Below are 18991 nucleotides of genomic sequence, written 5' to 3' on the forward strand. Positions count from 1 at the left end.
GCGCAGGAAGGGGCGGAGCCGGGGCGGCAGCGGCCGGGCCGGGGTAAGGACGAGGAGCGGGAGAAAGGGCAGGATAAGAGGGAAGGTGGCGGTGGCAAAGTCCCGGGGCTGGTTCGGCAGCGCTGCGTGGGCACCGAGAGCGGCTGAGAGCAGAGGCTTTAGGGAGCGGGGCTGCGAGGGAGCTGTGGTTCGGCGGTGTCGCTCTCTGCAGAGCTCAGGCGTGTGCTGCTGTCCCGTGTCCCGGCGCCGGCCCCCGTGTCCCGCCCGCATCTGGCTCTCCAGAACCGTCCACAACTTCCACTTCATCCGTAGACCCGCCTGCAGCTCGGGTCCGAAGCTCTTCTGTGCTTCCCCCTTGAGTGCAGGGTGGCCCTGAACGCGTCCAGTAAATGGATCGTCTTGGATAGAAATACAACTCCAGGCTCTCAAGTCATGTGCCTTAAAGCACAAAAAATGCTTTGCGCTAAGTTAAATGTTTGCCGCGTTTTTAAGTGGCATTATATTAAACGTTTCTTAAATGCTAATGCGCCATCTTAACAAAAGTTCCATTTTACTGTGTGGTAATCAACAAATGAATAGGATCTTTTTCATCTTTTTCCTTTCAAAAGGAAGAGGATGTTTATGTACTTATTTATTTGTCTTTAGTTTTTATGGGAAACACTTGTTTTTAAAACAGTGTTTTTCTTTATTACGTTGTTAACAGGGCAACTGAGTGAACCTAATTTAACTGTGGTTTAGAGCATGTTGAAAGGGAGGAGAAAATGGTAAAAAATAGCACAGCTAGTGAAAGTTACACTTACATAATATTTATAATTTTAAAGTAGGTGTCTTTTGTACCAAAGGTAGGCAATGCTATTTATCTTTGCCGTTTAAATTATGGTACAAATCCCGTATTGATCATTGTTTTTAATTTTCTCTCTTTCAAGCAATGGCTACTGTAAATATGGCCAATAGAACAAAAATCCATCTCTTCCCACAGAATTTATGGTCTAATTAGAGAAAAAAGTGCTAGGAAAAAATACCATGAGCAAATGGTGCAATGTCTTACTAGGTTTGGTTAATTCTGTATTGCACATTTCATTTTATTGTGTATGTCTGCATCTGCTTTTGTCTCAGTAAGCTGCCAAGGAATTAATAACATTTAATGAATGGGTTGTAGTTTTGTGAAAAGACTTAAGCGAGAATGGACAACCAGGTAGGCTGTTAAGTTTTTGAATTGAAAATCTGTGCATGAATCCACAAGGAATATAGATTCTTCAGAGCCAAAGTATTGAAGAGCACTGGTATTGGAAACAAAAAATACAGGAAGTGACTTTATAATGTCAGTGTTTAGAGACAAAATGTTGAGAGAAATTCTCCAAAAATATGGGAGAGGGGTTGAGTGTGGCAGTGTAAGGGTGTACAGCTCAGTTGAAGTGATGATTCAAGAAGGCCTTTCTTCTACACAGGAAACAATGAGGAAACAGAGGTAAAGTTGCTTATAGACAGAACTCCTGGACACGTTATTTTAGTTTCTCCCTGAGAGATTTGAGAATAAAATTAGCCTGACTGTAATTTTCATTGTCGTAGACTGACCTTAAAAACCCCCAAAATCTCACAGCCAACCAAACAACACAGCCATATAGAAAAATGTCCAAATTTTTGGCTTGCCCTAGGACAGACTTCCAGTGCGACACTGAACTATAAATTCTCTTTGTGCTTTTGCTTTTTCACATATGTTATAGGAACACAGGAAACTTTCACCTTGCAAGGCTCTCTGAGAGGAAAGTCTGTGAGATGTTCAGTTACTGGTGTGGTGGAGAGACACAGAAATTTTTGCAATAACTAACAATTCAAATAAATCCAGACTGAATGTGTTGATATTCTAATGACTTGTGTATCAAGCTGCAGTCATTATGGAAGCCCAGTTTGTTAAAATTACTTGTAAGAAGTTTTTAAAAATAAATTTTAACAACAGGTGATTAATAGATGGAAACTATAGAATAATACTAGTATTTCTGAATACTTCGGAAATAGAAACCTTGTCAGGGTTTACCAAAATATTTTGCAGTTTTGCATAACATGAAAATGACCAATATAGCTGATTGAGTCCAGGAACATCAACTAGAATAAAAAATTGAGTGATTAGGTGAATGTGTATTTCTGAGTGGTTTGCATGCCCAGCAAAAATGGACTTCTGAGTTATTTGAGTTCCCATGGAGAACAAAAATATTAACCCAAATGCATACAAGAATACTTTTTAATATTGAAAGAGGTACTGTAGTCAAGAATAGGAGTTTAAATGCTAGAAGCTATGGGTGTGACTGTGGTAGCAGTAACTCTTCTTCATTTACCTCTCTGGCAGTGCCTTCACTGGATGATTTCTACCACAGAGGTGTGCTTAGGATATAGAGTCTGTCTCAAATTCGATGCTGTCAAGATTTACCCAAATAAAATATCCTGTGGTAAAGTAGGTATGGCATTGTGTACTCTCCTGTTCTTTGTGTGGCAGTGTATTAATTAAAGAAAAACAACAGTACTCCTAGCAGAGCCACTGTTCTTATCATTTAGTGGTTTAAAAATGTTTCACTATAACAGACATTAGTATTCTTAATGTCAGGTAGACTTGATTTTATTCTTCCACTCCCTCCTTTTGGGCAATTGTTTTGGCCCTCTGATAGGTAATATAAAATAGTAAGTGTGACGTACATGTCTACATGGAAAAATAAATTTAATAATCAAGATGTATGAAATGAAAACTTTTTTTAAAAAATACTTGCATCATACGTGTAATTGTGCAAAGACCTTATTAATCTAGACAGTTATGTGAAAGACTGGTGCTGTTCCAGTGTCACTCATGCTTTTTGTATAAGTATATAAAACCCTATTCTGGCCTTTCTCAGCACCGTTTAAATTTCTCTTCCTCGCTGCGCTGGAGCTGTGGCCTGTGTCACTTGTGGTAAGAGAGCCATCTAGTGTCTGATGCTTTCCAGTGCCACCTGTCATCTCTCAGGTAATGGGCAATTCCGCTGAGTGATGGAGCAGAAAAATTACTGCACCAGTGCCTTATGTTAAACTCCTATGGAATACTGTAATAGGAAAAAATGTAGCTTTCAACCCACTGGAAGGAAAATTAATGTGAGTTTTTAATATACTGAGAAGATAATAATTTCAGCTTTACTACTGTTGAATTCGACTGCTTTAAAGTAGTTGTGTGTTTGAGGTGTTCGTGTAGTATCATGAGATGAATGTTTATTTGCTTGTGAGTCCTTCAGTTATTATCTCACCCAGCTCTGGATTAATTTTTAATACAGAAACCAATATTACTTCCCATGGCCTAAATACCTGCTATGAATGCCTTTTAGCAGTTACAAAAAGACAGATGTTTGTATTAGAGAACAGACTGTTGTAGATATGTGCTCAGGAATTTGTTTTTTTTAAATAATATATGGTTAATATTGTGGAAGATTTTAACAGTAGAAAACAAAGCCTTGCTCTAAAATGTTTATGCACTTAAAAATTGAAACATTTTCTTTAGGTTTTAGTTGATGTCAGATCTATGCTAAAATGTAAAAAAAAAAAATTACAGAGATTATTTTCCTATCCATGATCTTGTATATGAAGAGACAGTGTATATGTGAAACCATTCTTTTCTCTTAAGAAAGGGCCCACCAGTTATTCATGCAGGATGTCTTTAGCAGTGTCTTATTAAAATTAGTTGTAGCAGATAGTGGAAGAACCAGTGATCTAATTTTTTTTAATTTTTTTTTTTTTACTCTGTATTCTTTTATGGATGTTGTACTCAAATTTCTATTTCAGGAACTTAATCTCAGGAAGAAGATGAAAGATAATGTCGCTGAAGAACATTTATATTTGGCTTTTTCTCATCAGTACAGAGATAGTATCTTTCCTCTTCATACATCTATCTCACTGTTTTTGCTATCCTACTGTGACTGCAAATTATTTAAAGTTTTTTTAGTGCCAACTGGCGAAGATGTGGGTGATCAGTGTGTGACAAAAAACCTCGTTGGCGATCTTGAGGTCCACTTAATCTCCAGGTGTCAGCTTCCAGTGGTTGTGCAGAGCTGCAGTTTACCTGCTGTTGTCATGAAAGATGACAAATTCTGCCGAGCTGGGCTTTCTGTGGTCTTAAGACATATAATACAAAAAACATTTGAGGCAGATCCATCTAAAAAGGATGTTTTGGAACTCTTGGGCTTTAAGAAGACCTGCTTGAAAGCCTGTGCTGAAGTGAGTGTCTCTCTCTTAGATACATTGATTGGTTTTTTAATAAGCATTAAATGCTCTGAAGTAGACTCTTAATATTGATGTCAAGTAAGTTCTTTTAGTAAAAAAACTTAAATTTGCTTAGAAAATGCAATTTTCTCTATGGAGAAGTACCTGTATTTTTGCACAAAGATGAAAAATAATTATTTTTGAAGATCCTACTTTTTAGCAGCACAAAAAGAACCTTAATGTTAAAAAGAAGGTCAGATCTTTGCTTTATGTCTAGCAGTATGAATTATAAAGTTTGAAGTAAACTAAGAAACACCTAATTTCTTGCTGATTTTGATTTCAAGAGCACTGTATATTGTTAGCCTTCATTGTCAAGGTGACTTTTGTTTAGCTTCCTCACCAGGTTGTCCAGTGTCTTTTCAGCAGAGTGGCTAACTGGCCAGGTGGTCAGTCCCTAGCCTGTGCCATTCCAGGGGATAAGTCCCTCCTAGGTGTGGAATATTCTGAATTTCACATCAGTTCCTCTCAGCTCATTCCCTAGTCTGTACAGGCTCATGTGAATAGCAGCTCTACCTTGGAGTTTGTTGGGAATTTGTTGTCTGCTCTTCTCAATTCCATGTCATCCTTGATGGGAGTGTATTCCATTTCCCCCCTTTAGGTAAACATGATGAAATGGGATAGGCCTCAGCATAGACCCTTAAAGATTTCCACTCCTAACTGGCCTTCAGGTAGAGTGTGAACTGTTAACCAACACTACCCTTTGAGTTGAGATGTCAGTCCATTTATCACACAGCAGTTGACTCATCTGGCAGCTCATCCATCTAGACTTGGATTCCTCACGCCTCTCAGGAGGCAGAACTCCACCCTGGCATGATTGCTGTTTCCATGGTTGCCATTGATCACCGTGCCTTCAACTCAGTTCACAGATTTATTTCTTATGAGTTACACAGCCACCCTAATTTTATGTCAATAATAAGGAAATTAAAATATGCTGTACTGGATAACCGTTGTGTTATATATAAGATTTAGCTTCCTAACTCTGCTGTTGTAAAAGCAATACAGAAATATCTGAGTTTCTAAGATTAACAAAGAATATATTTAAAGCTGGAATTCCTTTGTTTGAAGTGATTGAATAACCAAAAGTTACCCTGGATTTTGTTTCTCTTTCTGTAGAGAGATTAATTATGTAAATTTATTTGACAGGTTAGCCAGTGGACCAGGCTGTGTGAGATTGGCATACCTCGGGCTGTTGAAAGATTTTTGACAGCCTCTCCAGAGCAGTGCCAGGCTATTCCTCCTGACATTTTACTGTTGGAAAGGAAGCTTGGAGAGCCTGTCCGAGTACACAATGATGACAAAATTCGAAGGCAGAAACTTCAGCAACAGAAGGCAGGTGCCAAGGCTGCAGTGCCTGTGCTTGGTGAAGAAGCAGCAGAGGAATTAAAAGTAGGAGATGTCCATGAACATCCACCATCAAGTTTGGAACTGAGTGTAGCTTTCTCCAAACTACTTGCCCAGGGAGCACCAGAGGCAATCAACAGGGAGGCCCCTCACATCAGGAGAACAAAAACCTCTGACCTTCCGCTCTTGGACCACGTTTTTGCAGAAGGGCTTTATTTTACTGTGGCAGATCTAGTGCTTTTGCCATGCATCCATCAGTTCTTGGTAAGCTGACAAATTCTGCAAATACCAATTAGTGTACTTGTATGTTTTTTAGGAACCTAAAAGTTGTAAAATATGTTAATTTGAAACATATAATGGTTTTTTCAATGTGACCTTAACCCAAAATCAAAGATTTGTCTTGTTTTTGTACAAACACAGAAAACAGGGATTGGTGAGGTCACTAAAGTTACTTCTAGATACAGAGCATATCAATGGTTAGTAAAGCACTGTTAAAATATTATACTGAAATATTTTGGCACCAGTTTGCCCAGAAAATAATAATTTAAAAATACTAGTACAGGTGACTTGAGCTCAACTTAAAAACTAGTTCTACAGTGGGAAAAACTTCTGTGGTAAGACTGTGCAAGAGTCTTGCTCAGCACAATCTGTGTACTTAGTTTTATGGGGATAGATGCATAGGAGAGATTTAAGGAAATTACAACTATGTCTTTATTTTCCATCACTGCAAAATGATTCAGTGAGTTTGCCTCCTACAGTTCTATTCCTGCAGTTACTGTATGAGATTTATAGCTAAGCTGGTGTCTATTCCAGGAACATTTGCATTTTGATTTTGCAAGCTGGTTTGCCAAATTTTCCTTATGGTGTTTGAAAACAAATGGAATTCCTGGAGAAGATGCTGTTAGTCAGACAAAGGATAACAATCTCGAAAATCAAGATAATGACTATCAAATATTAATAATATGACAAGTGTCCACTTTATAACTTCTTTAACTGATATCATCATCCTCAGTGGATTTCTGTATGATGATGGCAGCAATATGAATGCCTTTGAATTGAGATGAGTTATTTTACAGAAATGCTTCTTAATTCACATCTGCTTTGTTTGTTTTGCAAATCACGTATTTGGAGATAAACAGCAACTTCTGTATGGATGATACTAAACAAAAGTATTAAGACAAAATGCTTTCTTGCTATTTAAAAAACTTTAATGTATTTCAGCCTTTGTTTTTCCAAGACCTTTTTAAATAAGAGCATAACATTGTACAGTAATATTTGATTTACTGGTGCTAGGCATGAGAAGATTTTTGCATCAGATGCTTAATTGATTTCAGCAATGTAGTTGGGATCATTCTTTGGAGGTACTGTGAGCAGCCAAGAATTTTGTTTTTATTGACTTTTTATATGTTACCCTTGAGCCCTGGTGTTCTGCAGTTCATGAGCTAGGTATTTTACAATACACTTGTGTTAGCTTACACCAAGGATTGCCCTGAAAACCTGGCTTTCAGTTTCGTTTTTATCTAATTTACAAGAGCTCTGGGATAATGTTTGTTTATTTCTGTTCTCTGGTGAATGATCATTTTCTAAGCAATTATACCTTGATGCCTACAGTTGTCATCAAAATTGAAAAACTTGCATTTGAAAACTTCTTGCAGGCAGTGAGTTGAAACTGCTCTTGTTGATGGAATTGAATTCCCAGAGTTCAGTTCTGTATTAAATTGTTATTTGTCACTTGTATAACTGGACTTCCTGGATTGTGTTTAAAAAAATCAATGTAGTTGCAGTTCCACTTGGAATTAAGGGTGTGAATAATAATGACGTCTTAAGTATGTGTTTGGAAAATATCATTCTATAAATATGAGGAGACCTGACTAGCTGATTGTAATTATAATTACCAAAAGTAAGATAATGAAGCCAAAGTGTTGTTTTTCATTACCTCATTTCATTGCTGTTATCATTCTGAGGTTACCTTTGTTATGCCTTCTATTAGTTGTAACTGTTGAAAATGAATAGAAGTACAACAAAAGCTCAGGTCCTCCTCTGGGAAAAAACACTATTCACTTTTTAAAATACAATTTAGAACACTTGATAACAAGTTTAACAGTGCCTCTTAGAATTGCTTTCCAAAAGATTTCTTCCTTAACTGAATTAATGTGGTTTTGCCCGTGTTACTATTAGGTTATTAAATTTGACACTAAAGTTACACAGTTCATCCTTTTGCTCCTTTAGCTATTGCTAATTACTTGTGATTGCCCTAAGCATATTATAAACACAGCATGCAGGAGAGCTGTTGGAAATTTCATGTAATTTCAAGTGTTCTTTACCAATTTCTATTCCCAGTCTTCGGACAGCCCTGGGGAAGAATGCGTGGCCTTTTCTGCCTGTTCTTGTAATCATGATTTTTAATTTTCTGTTTAAAGCAGGCACAGCATCACAGAATAGTTGAACTTGGGATAACTGAGGTTGGAAGTCCCATCTGGAGCTCATCTTGTCTAAGCACCCTGCTCAGAGCAGGGTCAGCTAGGGCCAGATGCCCAGGATCCTGTCTAGTTATATTTTGAGTGTCTCTAAGAAGACTTCACAACCTCTCCTGTAAGAGGATGATCTCCATTGTTCTAGAACATTTGGGAATCGAAACAAAAGTTATTTAATTTCATCAGGTGCATCCTTTTAAAAAGTAGCTGGACTGCATCTTAAAAAGTGATTTGGGTATATTTTTTTTTTAAATATGTGCAACATATTCTTACTTAAGAAATGCTTTTATTTCATTTTTTACACTTAAAATGCTAGTTTCTATTGGAGGCTACATTAACTCATAATCACATACACTTAATTCAGAAAATAAATATACTAGGTACCATTTTTGTATAAAAATGTGAAATTAAGATTGTAGAAAGTAATACATGATTTTAAAAAATCAGTACTAATTAAAAAAAAAAGCTGCAGATGTAGTGCAAAGACTTGATTAAAGACCAGGGGTAATGTATGCCTGTTAACCACAAAGTCTGAGGTATTTCAGGCTTGTCGTTCCCAGCAAAACAGCTGTTGGTGGATGAGCTTTTAAGGGGTACTTGTGGGAAAGACCATTCCGGTACCATAATGTCATGCTAAGAGTTCATTGCAAATTACTGCACTGGGTTTTTTGTCTAACGACCAACCAAAGCAAGTAATTCCTATGTCAGGAAATAGCACATATTTAAGAGTATTATTTATATGGAGTTTTCCTGTTACTGACTGAAATTATGATTAAAATTGGTCATGTGAACCTTTTCATCCTACTGAGCAAATGGGAATTGCAGATAAAGTTTAAATGGCTGACTGGCAGTTCCACCTGGAGCTCTGAACCAGCTGATTTTTGTATTGCCATCACACTGTGAGTGCTTGTGCTCAGCATGGAGCTGAGCTTACTCCTGTAGTTTATGCCTTTTGGTGGCTTGTAGTAAGAAATTTACTGTAGCCACTAACCTTCTCATTTTATTATTTTAGGTTTCCAGCAAGAAACAAGGCAAAAATCTGGTAAACTTGCCGCTGATATCCAATTGGTATCAAAGAGTTCAAGAAGTACCTGGAGTAAAGAAAGCTGCTGGCAAATGCAACATGCAGCTTCTCCAGCTTCCAGAGTTGGTGTCTGCTCCTGAGGAACAGCTACAGGACTCCACTTCAGTTCCTGATGAGTTAGAAGAGGATAATGAAGACAGTCATTTTATAGGTGGTCCAAGGCCAACCATGACTAAATTAATGGTAATTTAAGCTGTTTAATGAGTTATTTTTATAGTCATAATTGCTTGGAGTAGGTAGAATTTATTAGAATTGCACAAGCTAATTTTGACAGCCTTGAACAGTTTAATATCCTTTGTTTGTCTGAAGTCTGATACATGTTGACTTAGAAATGATTCTACTTTTTTTCTTCTCTTCTGATATTTGATTCATTCAGGAGTTGGGCAAAGATAGGACTGTTGGAGCCCTATCAATAATTCTGAATAATCAAAGTAACTTTTTTTTTGAATTGCAATACTGTCTTTCTCTTTTAAAGATATTTATATAAAGAATGACAAAAAACTGTTGCTTTTATGTTTGGCTTCATTATCAAACCTTTTCAGTTGGGTTGGGTTTTTTTTTTTTTTTTGTTTTGCTGTTTGATTAAAGCTTTGACCATCTGGGAACCCTAATAAGTTTTGTTAAAGAAAGCTGTCCATCATGTTCCATAATTCAATATTTTTTGCATAGAAGCTGACAGCACTTCCTAAAAAAAAATTAGGAGGGTTTTTTTGTGAGAATGAGGGAAATACATAATTTGAATGTTGTGTAATGTAGAGTCATCTGCCTGTCCAGTTTCACTTAAACTGACAGTGTTGCAGTTTGATCTGATGCCATTAAATTTAGTGAGAATTCTGATACCATCTTAAGTGGGTAAAAGGTTTTAATTTATTTTTTTCCTCCTTTCATTTAGGAAAATGGAATTGAAGCAAAGTTTTCTCTTCATCCATGCCCCAGCTGGACCCTAGACTGGACCAGTCTTCCATCTGCAGTCAGTCCTGGGGAAGGTGAGGGTTTGTATGTCTGTTGTGTGTATTTAACAGGGTCTTCTTATGGTGAAGCTACTTAACTGTTTCATAAGAAAATAGGCCAGTTTTCAATATGTTCCAGACCTAAGACAGGTAAGCAATTTCAAATCTGTATTAAAATTCAGTCTGTTTGTGACACATGTGACATAACTTCCCTCAGGTCATCAACAGCTGATGAGCAAACTGGGACCAAAAGATTGGCCTTGATTTCGGTCAGCCGTTGACACAACCCAAAAATCCTAACCAAGCTCAGTGCTTGGTTGTGTTGAGTCTTCTATCCATAGAAGTAAAGGCATCCATAGATACCTTCCATAGGAATGAAATTACTGTGGTTGTCATTATATACAGACAGTAAAAGGAGGGTGGCAGGTCAGAGTATAAAAGTGTAGGTAGTCACAATGTGAGACAGAAGGAAAATCAGATATATCATGTGATTATTTCCCTGTACTGATGTATGTCATCATAGGAAATGTTTTCATTTTTTCCCTAGCAAGGCAGAAGCTGGAAATTTTGGGAAGAGGGGCTTATTGAAATAAGACTGTTGAATGAAAATACTGTGCTATTGTTGATTATATGTGAGGTTTGGGAAAGAGGAGATTAATTTGTGACCAACAAAGAAATGCAACATATTCTCTGTGGTTTTATTAGGCAGCATCAGAAAGGGGGTTTTATTCCTTTTTGGAACTTCAGTCAATTGTGGAGTTTTTGCTTGTGTGTGAGAATGGATTCATTGTCTTCAGGTTCATTTCCTACTTGCTGCAAAGGCTTTGTGAGTATTAAGATCAATTTGGCTGGATATGATTAGAGGTGCTTCCTTTAGGCTAATCCAAAGCACATTAAAGGGAAGGGGAAAGTGTGTGAATGTGGGGTTGGACGGTGATAACCCTTGTTGCTGCTTTATTACTCTGAGGATATATGGAGATAGAAGCCTTTGGTAGTGTCACATTTGTTCATCAAACATTGTGTTTAGTGTGAAACAAACAAAAAAAGAGATTTTTTTAAAACAAGAATTTATTTTTTCCTTTAAAACAGTTTTTTATTTATTGACTTTTTTGTCCAACTGTGAAATTCAAGAATGAGAGGTAACTGACCTACAGTCTTACAAACCCTTACTACTTTTCTCATGAGTTGAAATACTTGTTAAGCAGGAAGTAAAAGAACTTAAAAGTACTGCTTTATTTATGGTATTTCATTTGAAATGAACCATCATTTCAGTAACAGTATGTATGAGACGGTATTTTACTTACAGAGTAAAACAGTGTTTACATTTGTAGTTTAGAAACATCTTTGAAATTTAAGTACCTCTGAATAACACAGGCTAGAGCAGTAACACAGAGCATGGTATTCCAGTTCTGTGGAATTAACTGATGTTTTGATTAAACAGTCTTGGCTACCAAACAACAATCCTGAAGGATCAGTATTAGCTTCAGTTTCCAGAACTGTTATTAAGTAAGGGATAGTTTATTGTAGCATGGCCTCTCAACAGAGAAAAGAAAACTTTGAAAATTTTCTAACCCTCATCATAAACAAAATTAGTTTTAATGAAAGGAACAGCACTTAATGATGTAATTACCTTCTAACCAATATAAATGTTTGTGACCTTGTGTCCATGTTAAAGTTGTTTGTAATTGCTCATAGAACTGAATAACATTATAATTGTGGAATAAATGGTGTATTAGATGCAGAGCTGTTTGATTTGAAATGGCCAAAATTGATTCGGTATATCCAGGTTATTTCTGGGATTTTTTTTTTTTTGTGCGGCTAGGTCACTCTTAATTTGTTCTGCTTTTTATGTTGGTATTACCTTTTGAATATTTTGACTTAAAAATGCTTTCTGAGTTGAGAATACATTATGCTTAAAAATCAAAGATGGTTTAGGGAATCTGACATTTTATGAAAACTTTTGCTAATGAAGATATGCAAATTGTGTATTTTATTTTGAAAGTTAAAAGCAACTGTATTTTTAAAATTAAATCCAGACTGTCATTTATTCTGTAAAACAAAAAGAGTTTAAATAAACACTTTAAAGTTCTCTATTTCCCTTTCAGGCCTGTCAGAACTTTTTGAAAGACTTTGAAGATTTTTTTAATAGTGTTTTAGTCTATTTCAATGTCTCAGGCATCCTGAAGCAGGAACTCATCCTTCTTCTTCAGCTGATCTTTCCATATCAGAGAGCTCTTTGCCTGCAAGCCACATGGGTGCAACAGTCCAAGGGAAATTCAACTGAAGCTGCTTCTCATTAACTTCCCCTTAAGTTTCAGTTTTGTTGCACTCATTTAAATAAGTTTAAACCATATTTGTGTGTGCATTATATTTTGCAGTTCATGATTTGGAAATCTCTGATGGCAACACAGCCAGGTTGCTTCACATTCTTGAGAAGACTACATACTTGAGAAGTAAATAATTTTCAGTAAAAAAGAGAAGGCAAAGATGCTCATTTTTGTAATACAGGCAATACTGGTGTATCATCTTTTACTGGCTTGCCTTAGAAAGAGTATTCTTGCAAAACTTTGTATTTCATATGTGACTTCTTAGGATCTTTTCAGGGATATAACATTGTGTAGTTGGCCTGAGGACAATTTTCATGCAAATTTGAATGCAATTACTAATTTTTAGACAAAAAGTTCTTCAGGTTTAACTGGAAATAATAGCTTAGGCATGTCACCAAACTAGATAACTCATGGATGGCAATGTACACTGTTCCTACTGTTACTGTAGTTTTCCTCCCTTTTTCTTTTGTGATTGTCTTGGGTTACCAAGCAAAACAAGGAAAGGGAATTAATTATTTTATATTTTTATAATACCTATTTGGAGACAGGAGGCAAAGCTATTACATGTTAAAGTTAAATTAGTATGTAGTAGTGATTTTTAGGTACAATGATTTACTAAAATGAATACTCTTTGAAAACATAGCTGGTTTCCATGCCTCATGAAATCAATGCATATGCATTGTAAGGAATACAAGCTCAGTATATTTATGCTTGCTTGAAGTCTGTTGCATTTTCTTAAATGATGTTTTGATCTAAATGACAAACCTACAGCCTCTGAAATACTCAAAATCTGCAAAGAAAAAACTACTGTTGCTAGCATATCTTATTAAAAATCATACTAGAAAGAGTGATACCAAGTTCTAACAGATGCATTTTGATTCAGGTGAGGACACATTCTCCTTGGTGTTTGGCCTGCTCTGTAAAGTCTTGTTGTGATGAGTGTTTGATGGACTTCCATGTGGCTGATAGTCATACTGGAAGGTGTCAGCTTTGTTTCAGTGCCGTGCTTTGTGGCCTAAGTGTAAGCCCTCAGAGAATTACTGAAGCCTTAATGCTTCGTATTGAATATCCCCTACAACAAAAGTTCAGGTTTTGATGAGGTCTAATTCCTGGAGTTCCTTAATTTGCAGTTTTAATTTTACCTGATTACTGATTATTTTTACTGTTCGCAAGTCCTTGTTAATTGGGAGTTTATTAGGCTTTGGAGAGATTTGTTTTGTAGAGTTCTGCACATAAAGTTCAGTGTGTGCTTTTTTAGTCCTGTTGTGGTTTGTTTTTGTTTACTGAACATACTAAAGAATTAGAATTAAATACTGCAGTTTGGCAGTTGAAATGTTTTACAGATTTATGGCTTGAGTATTGAAGACAATTCATAGTGATTTGTTTTTGTAAATTCACAGTTGTCTTGGTTCTAATAGTTGAAGCATGTTCTTGATTAACCCACAATTAACTTTGACAAAATGTCTGCACTTGACAGTCAGTGGCCTAAACTGACTTTACCTGCATAGAATTTGAGTGAATTTGATCTGCCCTAGATAGAAAAATAAGTTTTATTTGTTAGAATGTGAGGTTTTTTGCTCTTTTGTCTCTGAAGTTATTAGATACGTGGGAGGGCATAAACCCCAAAAACATTAACTCATAGGTGCCTAGCAAATATTTTTTAACAAGTTGTTAAATTAATTCTTCATATCTTAATCAGAAATCTTTAATAAATGCTAAGTAGCCCGCTAGGTAACTCTGCCCTTTGTTTCATTTAAACTATTTGGTCTTTCTTTTACTCCTTATATAATTGTAGTAGAATTTACTAGTTTCCTTCTCCCTTTTATATTTCTGTGTTCCTTATTCATGGGATTGCAGAGCCCCAAAGTTACATTCTTCATCTCTTAAACTAGAGGTTTAGAGGTTACATTTGTACTAAAGTACTCCACAGTATGGAAGTATATGTCATTTTTCGTGGAAGATCACTACTGAGGAGTGAAGGAGTGCTGATCCATTCTAGCAGTTATGGTGTGGAACAATGTCCAGCAAATATACAGATGATTAATATGATTCAAAAAGACATTTTCTTTTGAACATGGCTCAAAATCATCATCAGAGGTATTTTTGAGGAATAGAAATATAGAAATTAATATCCTTTAATGGTCAATAAGGTGTACTTAAGAGTGATGTGGTGCTATAGAGTGTCCCTTTGTAGAGAAGGCAGTGATGACATATTTATCATATTTGTATTAATTAGAAAGATTTAGGAGGAGGAGGAGTTAACACTTTTCTATCTCCAAATATTCTAGATATGCTATTGGATAAAATGTTAAATTGTTGTTGACATTACTCTTCATAATCTTTTTCCAGAATATACTAATATCTTAGTATTTCCAGTTATTGTAAAATTTAAATTGATTTTTTGTAGCACCAATCTTGACTTTAACAGGGATATTTGATCTGCTTTACTATTCTTGCTGTAAAATGCTTTCACTGCTTATTTGAAGATTGTTCTGTATGTTTTGTCATTAGACTTAAATCCCAGTTACATCAATGGTAGGGTGTATGGCTTGTGTCCTTTAGCTCTTCTGTGTCACCTGTTTGCCATATCCCAGCGTGTGGGGATTCATAATTCACTTACCCGTGTGGCATAATTAACACAAGGATTTAAACTTCTGGGTTTTTTACCTGTCTTTGCAGTATTTTTGTGGGTCACTTACATTGCTGTTTTCTGCACATTGTAACTGAGGGACAGGTGAGTTTTAACATAGCTGTTCTGTGTTTCCTCTGCAAAGTCTAAGTGGTCCTTTCAGGCAAAGGCATCAGGAGACTTTTGGTACCCCTGCAGCAGCACTTTGGTTTTTTGACTTTCTTCAAAGTGTAATGTTTAGTTGTGCAATCTGTCTTTCAAGAGCAGAATCAGAGTTTTTCTCAGCTCTGTTTTTCTCAGACTTCTGGAGCTTAAAATCTTCACAAACCACAGGAGGGCAGCACAATCTCTTTGCATATCGAGCTGTACCTGGATGGATGGAGCTGTATCCTGGACTAAGGAGTCACCCTTGAGAAAGATGCTTTTTATGTGGCAGTTTTCAGCTCAGTAATCTCTAGTCCCAAAATTTGGAAACCCCTGTTGTAAAAAATGATTTAAAACATTTTTCCCCCTCTTTGAATTAGTGTTGGTAATTTAACAGTTGACACATTCATTGTGCTGGAGTACACCTGAAAGCATTAATTGCTGAGGATGTATAAACATATAGCAGAGTAACACCTTCTGCCTTGAAAGTTTTCAAGTCCAAGAAAAGAGGTAACAGCTGAGCAGGGAGTGAAGGAGAGGGAAAGTTGATCAGCTCAACTTCTGCTGGAGTTTTATGTTCTTTGGGGAAAAGGAGTAATTCTGGGAAGATATTTCTAAGGAAATGAGGAGCATAATGGAAATTTCTGGAAATTTTTTTCTGGCTTACAAGTAACAACATGCAGAGATTTATGCAAGAGATTTTCTTTTAATTGGTCAATAAATACTGCAGTAGTTCAAGGGCCAATGTTTTGGAATTAAAAAGTATTGTAGGCTAGGCTGTGGCTGCAATTCAAAGGAAAGGGAAATAACTTATTGAATATGTTAGAAGAAAAAATATACAAATGAAAGGATGTAAAGGAACTAACCAGTAACTCACTAATTTTTTATTTTGTAGCAGCACTCTGAGCACATATGTGACCATCCTCATTAGGATGGGAGAAAAATGGAGGTCAGAATGTGAAGAGCTGTGTGGCCTAAACATTGCAGAGGAGCAAAACATTGAAAATGAACCCCAGAAACAAGGCAAAAAAGATTCTCTCTTAATTGAACCTCTTATGAATTCTCTTCCTGATATAATCTTGCTTTCAAAAATAAAGGCACTGGGAAATTACACAGAGGATAAGATCAGATTGACTAAGTATGAGAAGGAAGGTGTAGTCTCTGCTTATGCATAGAAAAGACTACTACCTAGAAAGCAAATGAAACTGAGCCCAAGTGTATCTCCTTCTCTTTCTCAGTGACAAAATTGTGCAAACACATCAAAAGAATTAAAATTATGTTCTCACTCAAATTTATTGGCACTCATATTTTGTTGTGGTGCTAAGTCCTTGAAAAACATTATTTGTTGTTGCTTTGAGGGGAAAGTAGGACTTGCTGGAAGTTGAAATACTTCATAGATGACTTAATTTTTTTTATGCTCTTTGGAGAACCCATTAGATTATTTGTAGGTTATTTGTGAATAGATAATTCAAGCTGTGTTCTTAATTTGCAGTTTTGATTTTACCTGATTACTGAAACTCTATTAATCTCTCCTATTTATTATTTAATATCCTTAAGTAGTTATTTCTAAGGCTACTGATAGTTTCCAGAGTCTGTGATTGCCCAGATTTTATGTGCATTCATAAATTATCATAGTCAATAAAATGGAGTTTTATTTTGTGGTTATTAAACTAAACAGTTTCCTTCAGAAATGCAGGCAAACATGTTTTGAACAACTTATTTTCCAATGTCACAATTTTGTACATTGCAAGTATAGAACAAGTATAGAAGAGTACATCAGAATCATTACCAAGGTATTGTCAAGTTCTGTGCAACATTAGTGAATTTCTGGGAGCTCTTCATTGACATTTTATAAGGAGTTGATGAATTACAGGATATTTCATCCCAGCACATAAAACGTACCTTGAAGATAATGTTTGTGCTCCAAGGTGAGCGCTGTGCGAGGGGCTGCATTCACCTTCTTCTTCCTTCCCCCAGTCTTGCTATGTTGCAGAGTTGAGGTATGGAATTCGTTTCCAAACCATAAATCAGCTGTGACAAAGCGTGAGTTAAGGAGGAATTTTTCTGTCTCTTGGAGTTGCTTATGGCTTCCATCTGCACTTTCATTGGTTTTGGATATTCGTGTTAAGAACCATGAATGCATTACTTGATTTGGATACAGTTTTACATTGGATAAGGTCACGAGTTTGCTTTTGGCTTTTCCTGAAGGCAAGTTTTTATGCACAGTCGTTAAAGTTCTAATCTGAAATTTCAAGGAAGTCAGTACTGCTTTGTTTAAGAAAAACAACCCAAACCTAATAGTGTTAAAAAAAGTGTAATTATTATTTTGAATGATTCATAATCTGTTCTGAGTAGTTTGATGCTTTCAAAAATTTTAATTACACAAAGGAAAGGTCAGACTACTGTATGTTTAGTGTTTTATTGAAGGTGGTATTAATTATTTTGTACTCTAAATGCCTCTTCTCCAGATGGTTTGGAAATGCTTCTGAAAAGTTAATTTTTGGCTCATGTCTCATGTCAAATTTCTGGCATCTTACTATAGCAGTATCAAAAGGAGTTCACATCCTTTAGGAACTTTTAAAGTATTGAAGAGCAAATGCAAGTAGGAAGTTCATCTCTTTTGTAGAATTATTTTGTAAGTGTAGAAGAACTGGAGAATAATCTCAATATTAAAATGAGTCAAACCTGATCTGAAGCAATAAAATTTGTCCCCTCCTAGTGTGGAATATTGATCTAAGCATCCAGAGGTAATGGAGAGAGTTATGGTGCTTGTATTTCAGCTTGTGCGTCTGTCATGGAGTTGTCAGTATTTGTGCTGATGTTTGAGTGGCTCATGTCATGAGTGTGAGTAGACCAGTTGAGATATCATTAATGTAGTCATTCCATCAGCACACTTTCCCTAGAATTTTCTGATGTATCTGATTGGTGAAGGGCTCTTAAATCTGCTTAAATATCTTGAATATCCCACTTGCAGATTTTCCATGTGTTCTTGTGTTTTTAGTGACAAGATACAAGAAACAAAAGAACATCCTCTCACCTTGAAGTTTAAGATACTTCTTAGTGCTTCCATGAAGCTCAAATGGACAAACTTTTTACCTTGGCTCTTGGTTGTATTGCATGTTTTCTGCAGAATTTCATTTGTTAGGAACCAGAGTATGCTGGACAAAAGTAAAAATGGACTCTTAAACTCTGCTGTTTTATACAAACACTCCTTGCTGTCGTAAACTTCGTACCTGATGCCTTTAAGGCTGCACTGAACATCAGCTCAGGTTGTAAATGGTTCTAGGCTGGATACATAACATTCAAGGCTGCATATGGAAACTGCTTTTCTTTCTCTTCATAGCTTGAGACGGGGAGAAATGTTGGTGGATGTCATGGACTGCCATGAGCTAGATTTCATACGGCATCCTGGATGGGGTCATGAGTTTTGGTACAAGTTAAGGGGACTTTAATTAACCAGTGTCTTTAGCAAACAACACAGTGATTTTACTTGCACAATATTTGCTAGTTTTGTGCAAGAAATAAGTCAATTTATAGATAAAATATCTTGAGTCATGCCCCATATTTCTATTACAAAACTGTAAGCAAATACTGTGAAAAGTCTTGTAACTAGGAGGTTTATATTTTTTTTGTATGTACTTTTAGAATCAAGGGTTAAGAAAAGGATGTTTGCTCTTGAACAGCTTCTGAATTTATTCTTGCAGCTAATTTGGTTCTTTACTCATAAAGTATAGCTTTTCTATGTGTGCTAATACTGAATATTGAGG

At 36.2% G+C, this 18991-nt stretch overlaps 1 protein-coding gene across 5 annotated transcripts in view; it reads left to right on the forward strand.

Moving 5' to 3' along the window:
• Positions 1–23: 23 nt before the first annotated feature.
• GSTCD (glutathione S-transferase C-terminal domain containing) overlaps positions 24–18991 on the forward strand; it is a 45201-nt gene continuing 26233 nt past the window's right edge. For 2 of the 5 annotated variants that reach the window (XM_053940781.1, XM_053940786.1), the window contains exons 1-6: positions 24–43; positions 2345–2449; positions 3799–4230; positions 5419–5880; positions 9103–9357; positions 10067–10160. In XM_053940781.1, coding sequence (XP_053796756.1) covers positions 2357–2449; positions 3799–4230; positions 5419–5880; positions 9103–9357; positions 10067–10160 — 1336 coding nt within the window. In that variant the 5' untranslated portion in view covers positions 24–43; positions 2345–2356. Of the gene's footprint in view, positions 44–2344; positions 2454–2906; positions 2993–3798; positions 4231–5418; positions 5881–9102; positions 9358–10066; positions 10161–18991 lie in introns of those variants that run through there. The other 3 variants (XM_053940782.1, XM_053940783.1, XM_053940785.1) reach the window with 3 other exon arrangements.

Source organism: Vidua chalybeata, chromosome 4 (genome assembly GCF_026979565.1).
Source record: "Vidua chalybeata isolate OUT-0048 chromosome 4, bVidCha1 merged haplotype, whole genome shotgun sequence".
NCBI classification, from domain to species: domain Eukaryota; kingdom Metazoa; phylum Chordata; class Aves; order Passeriformes; family Viduidae; genus Vidua; species Vidua chalybeata.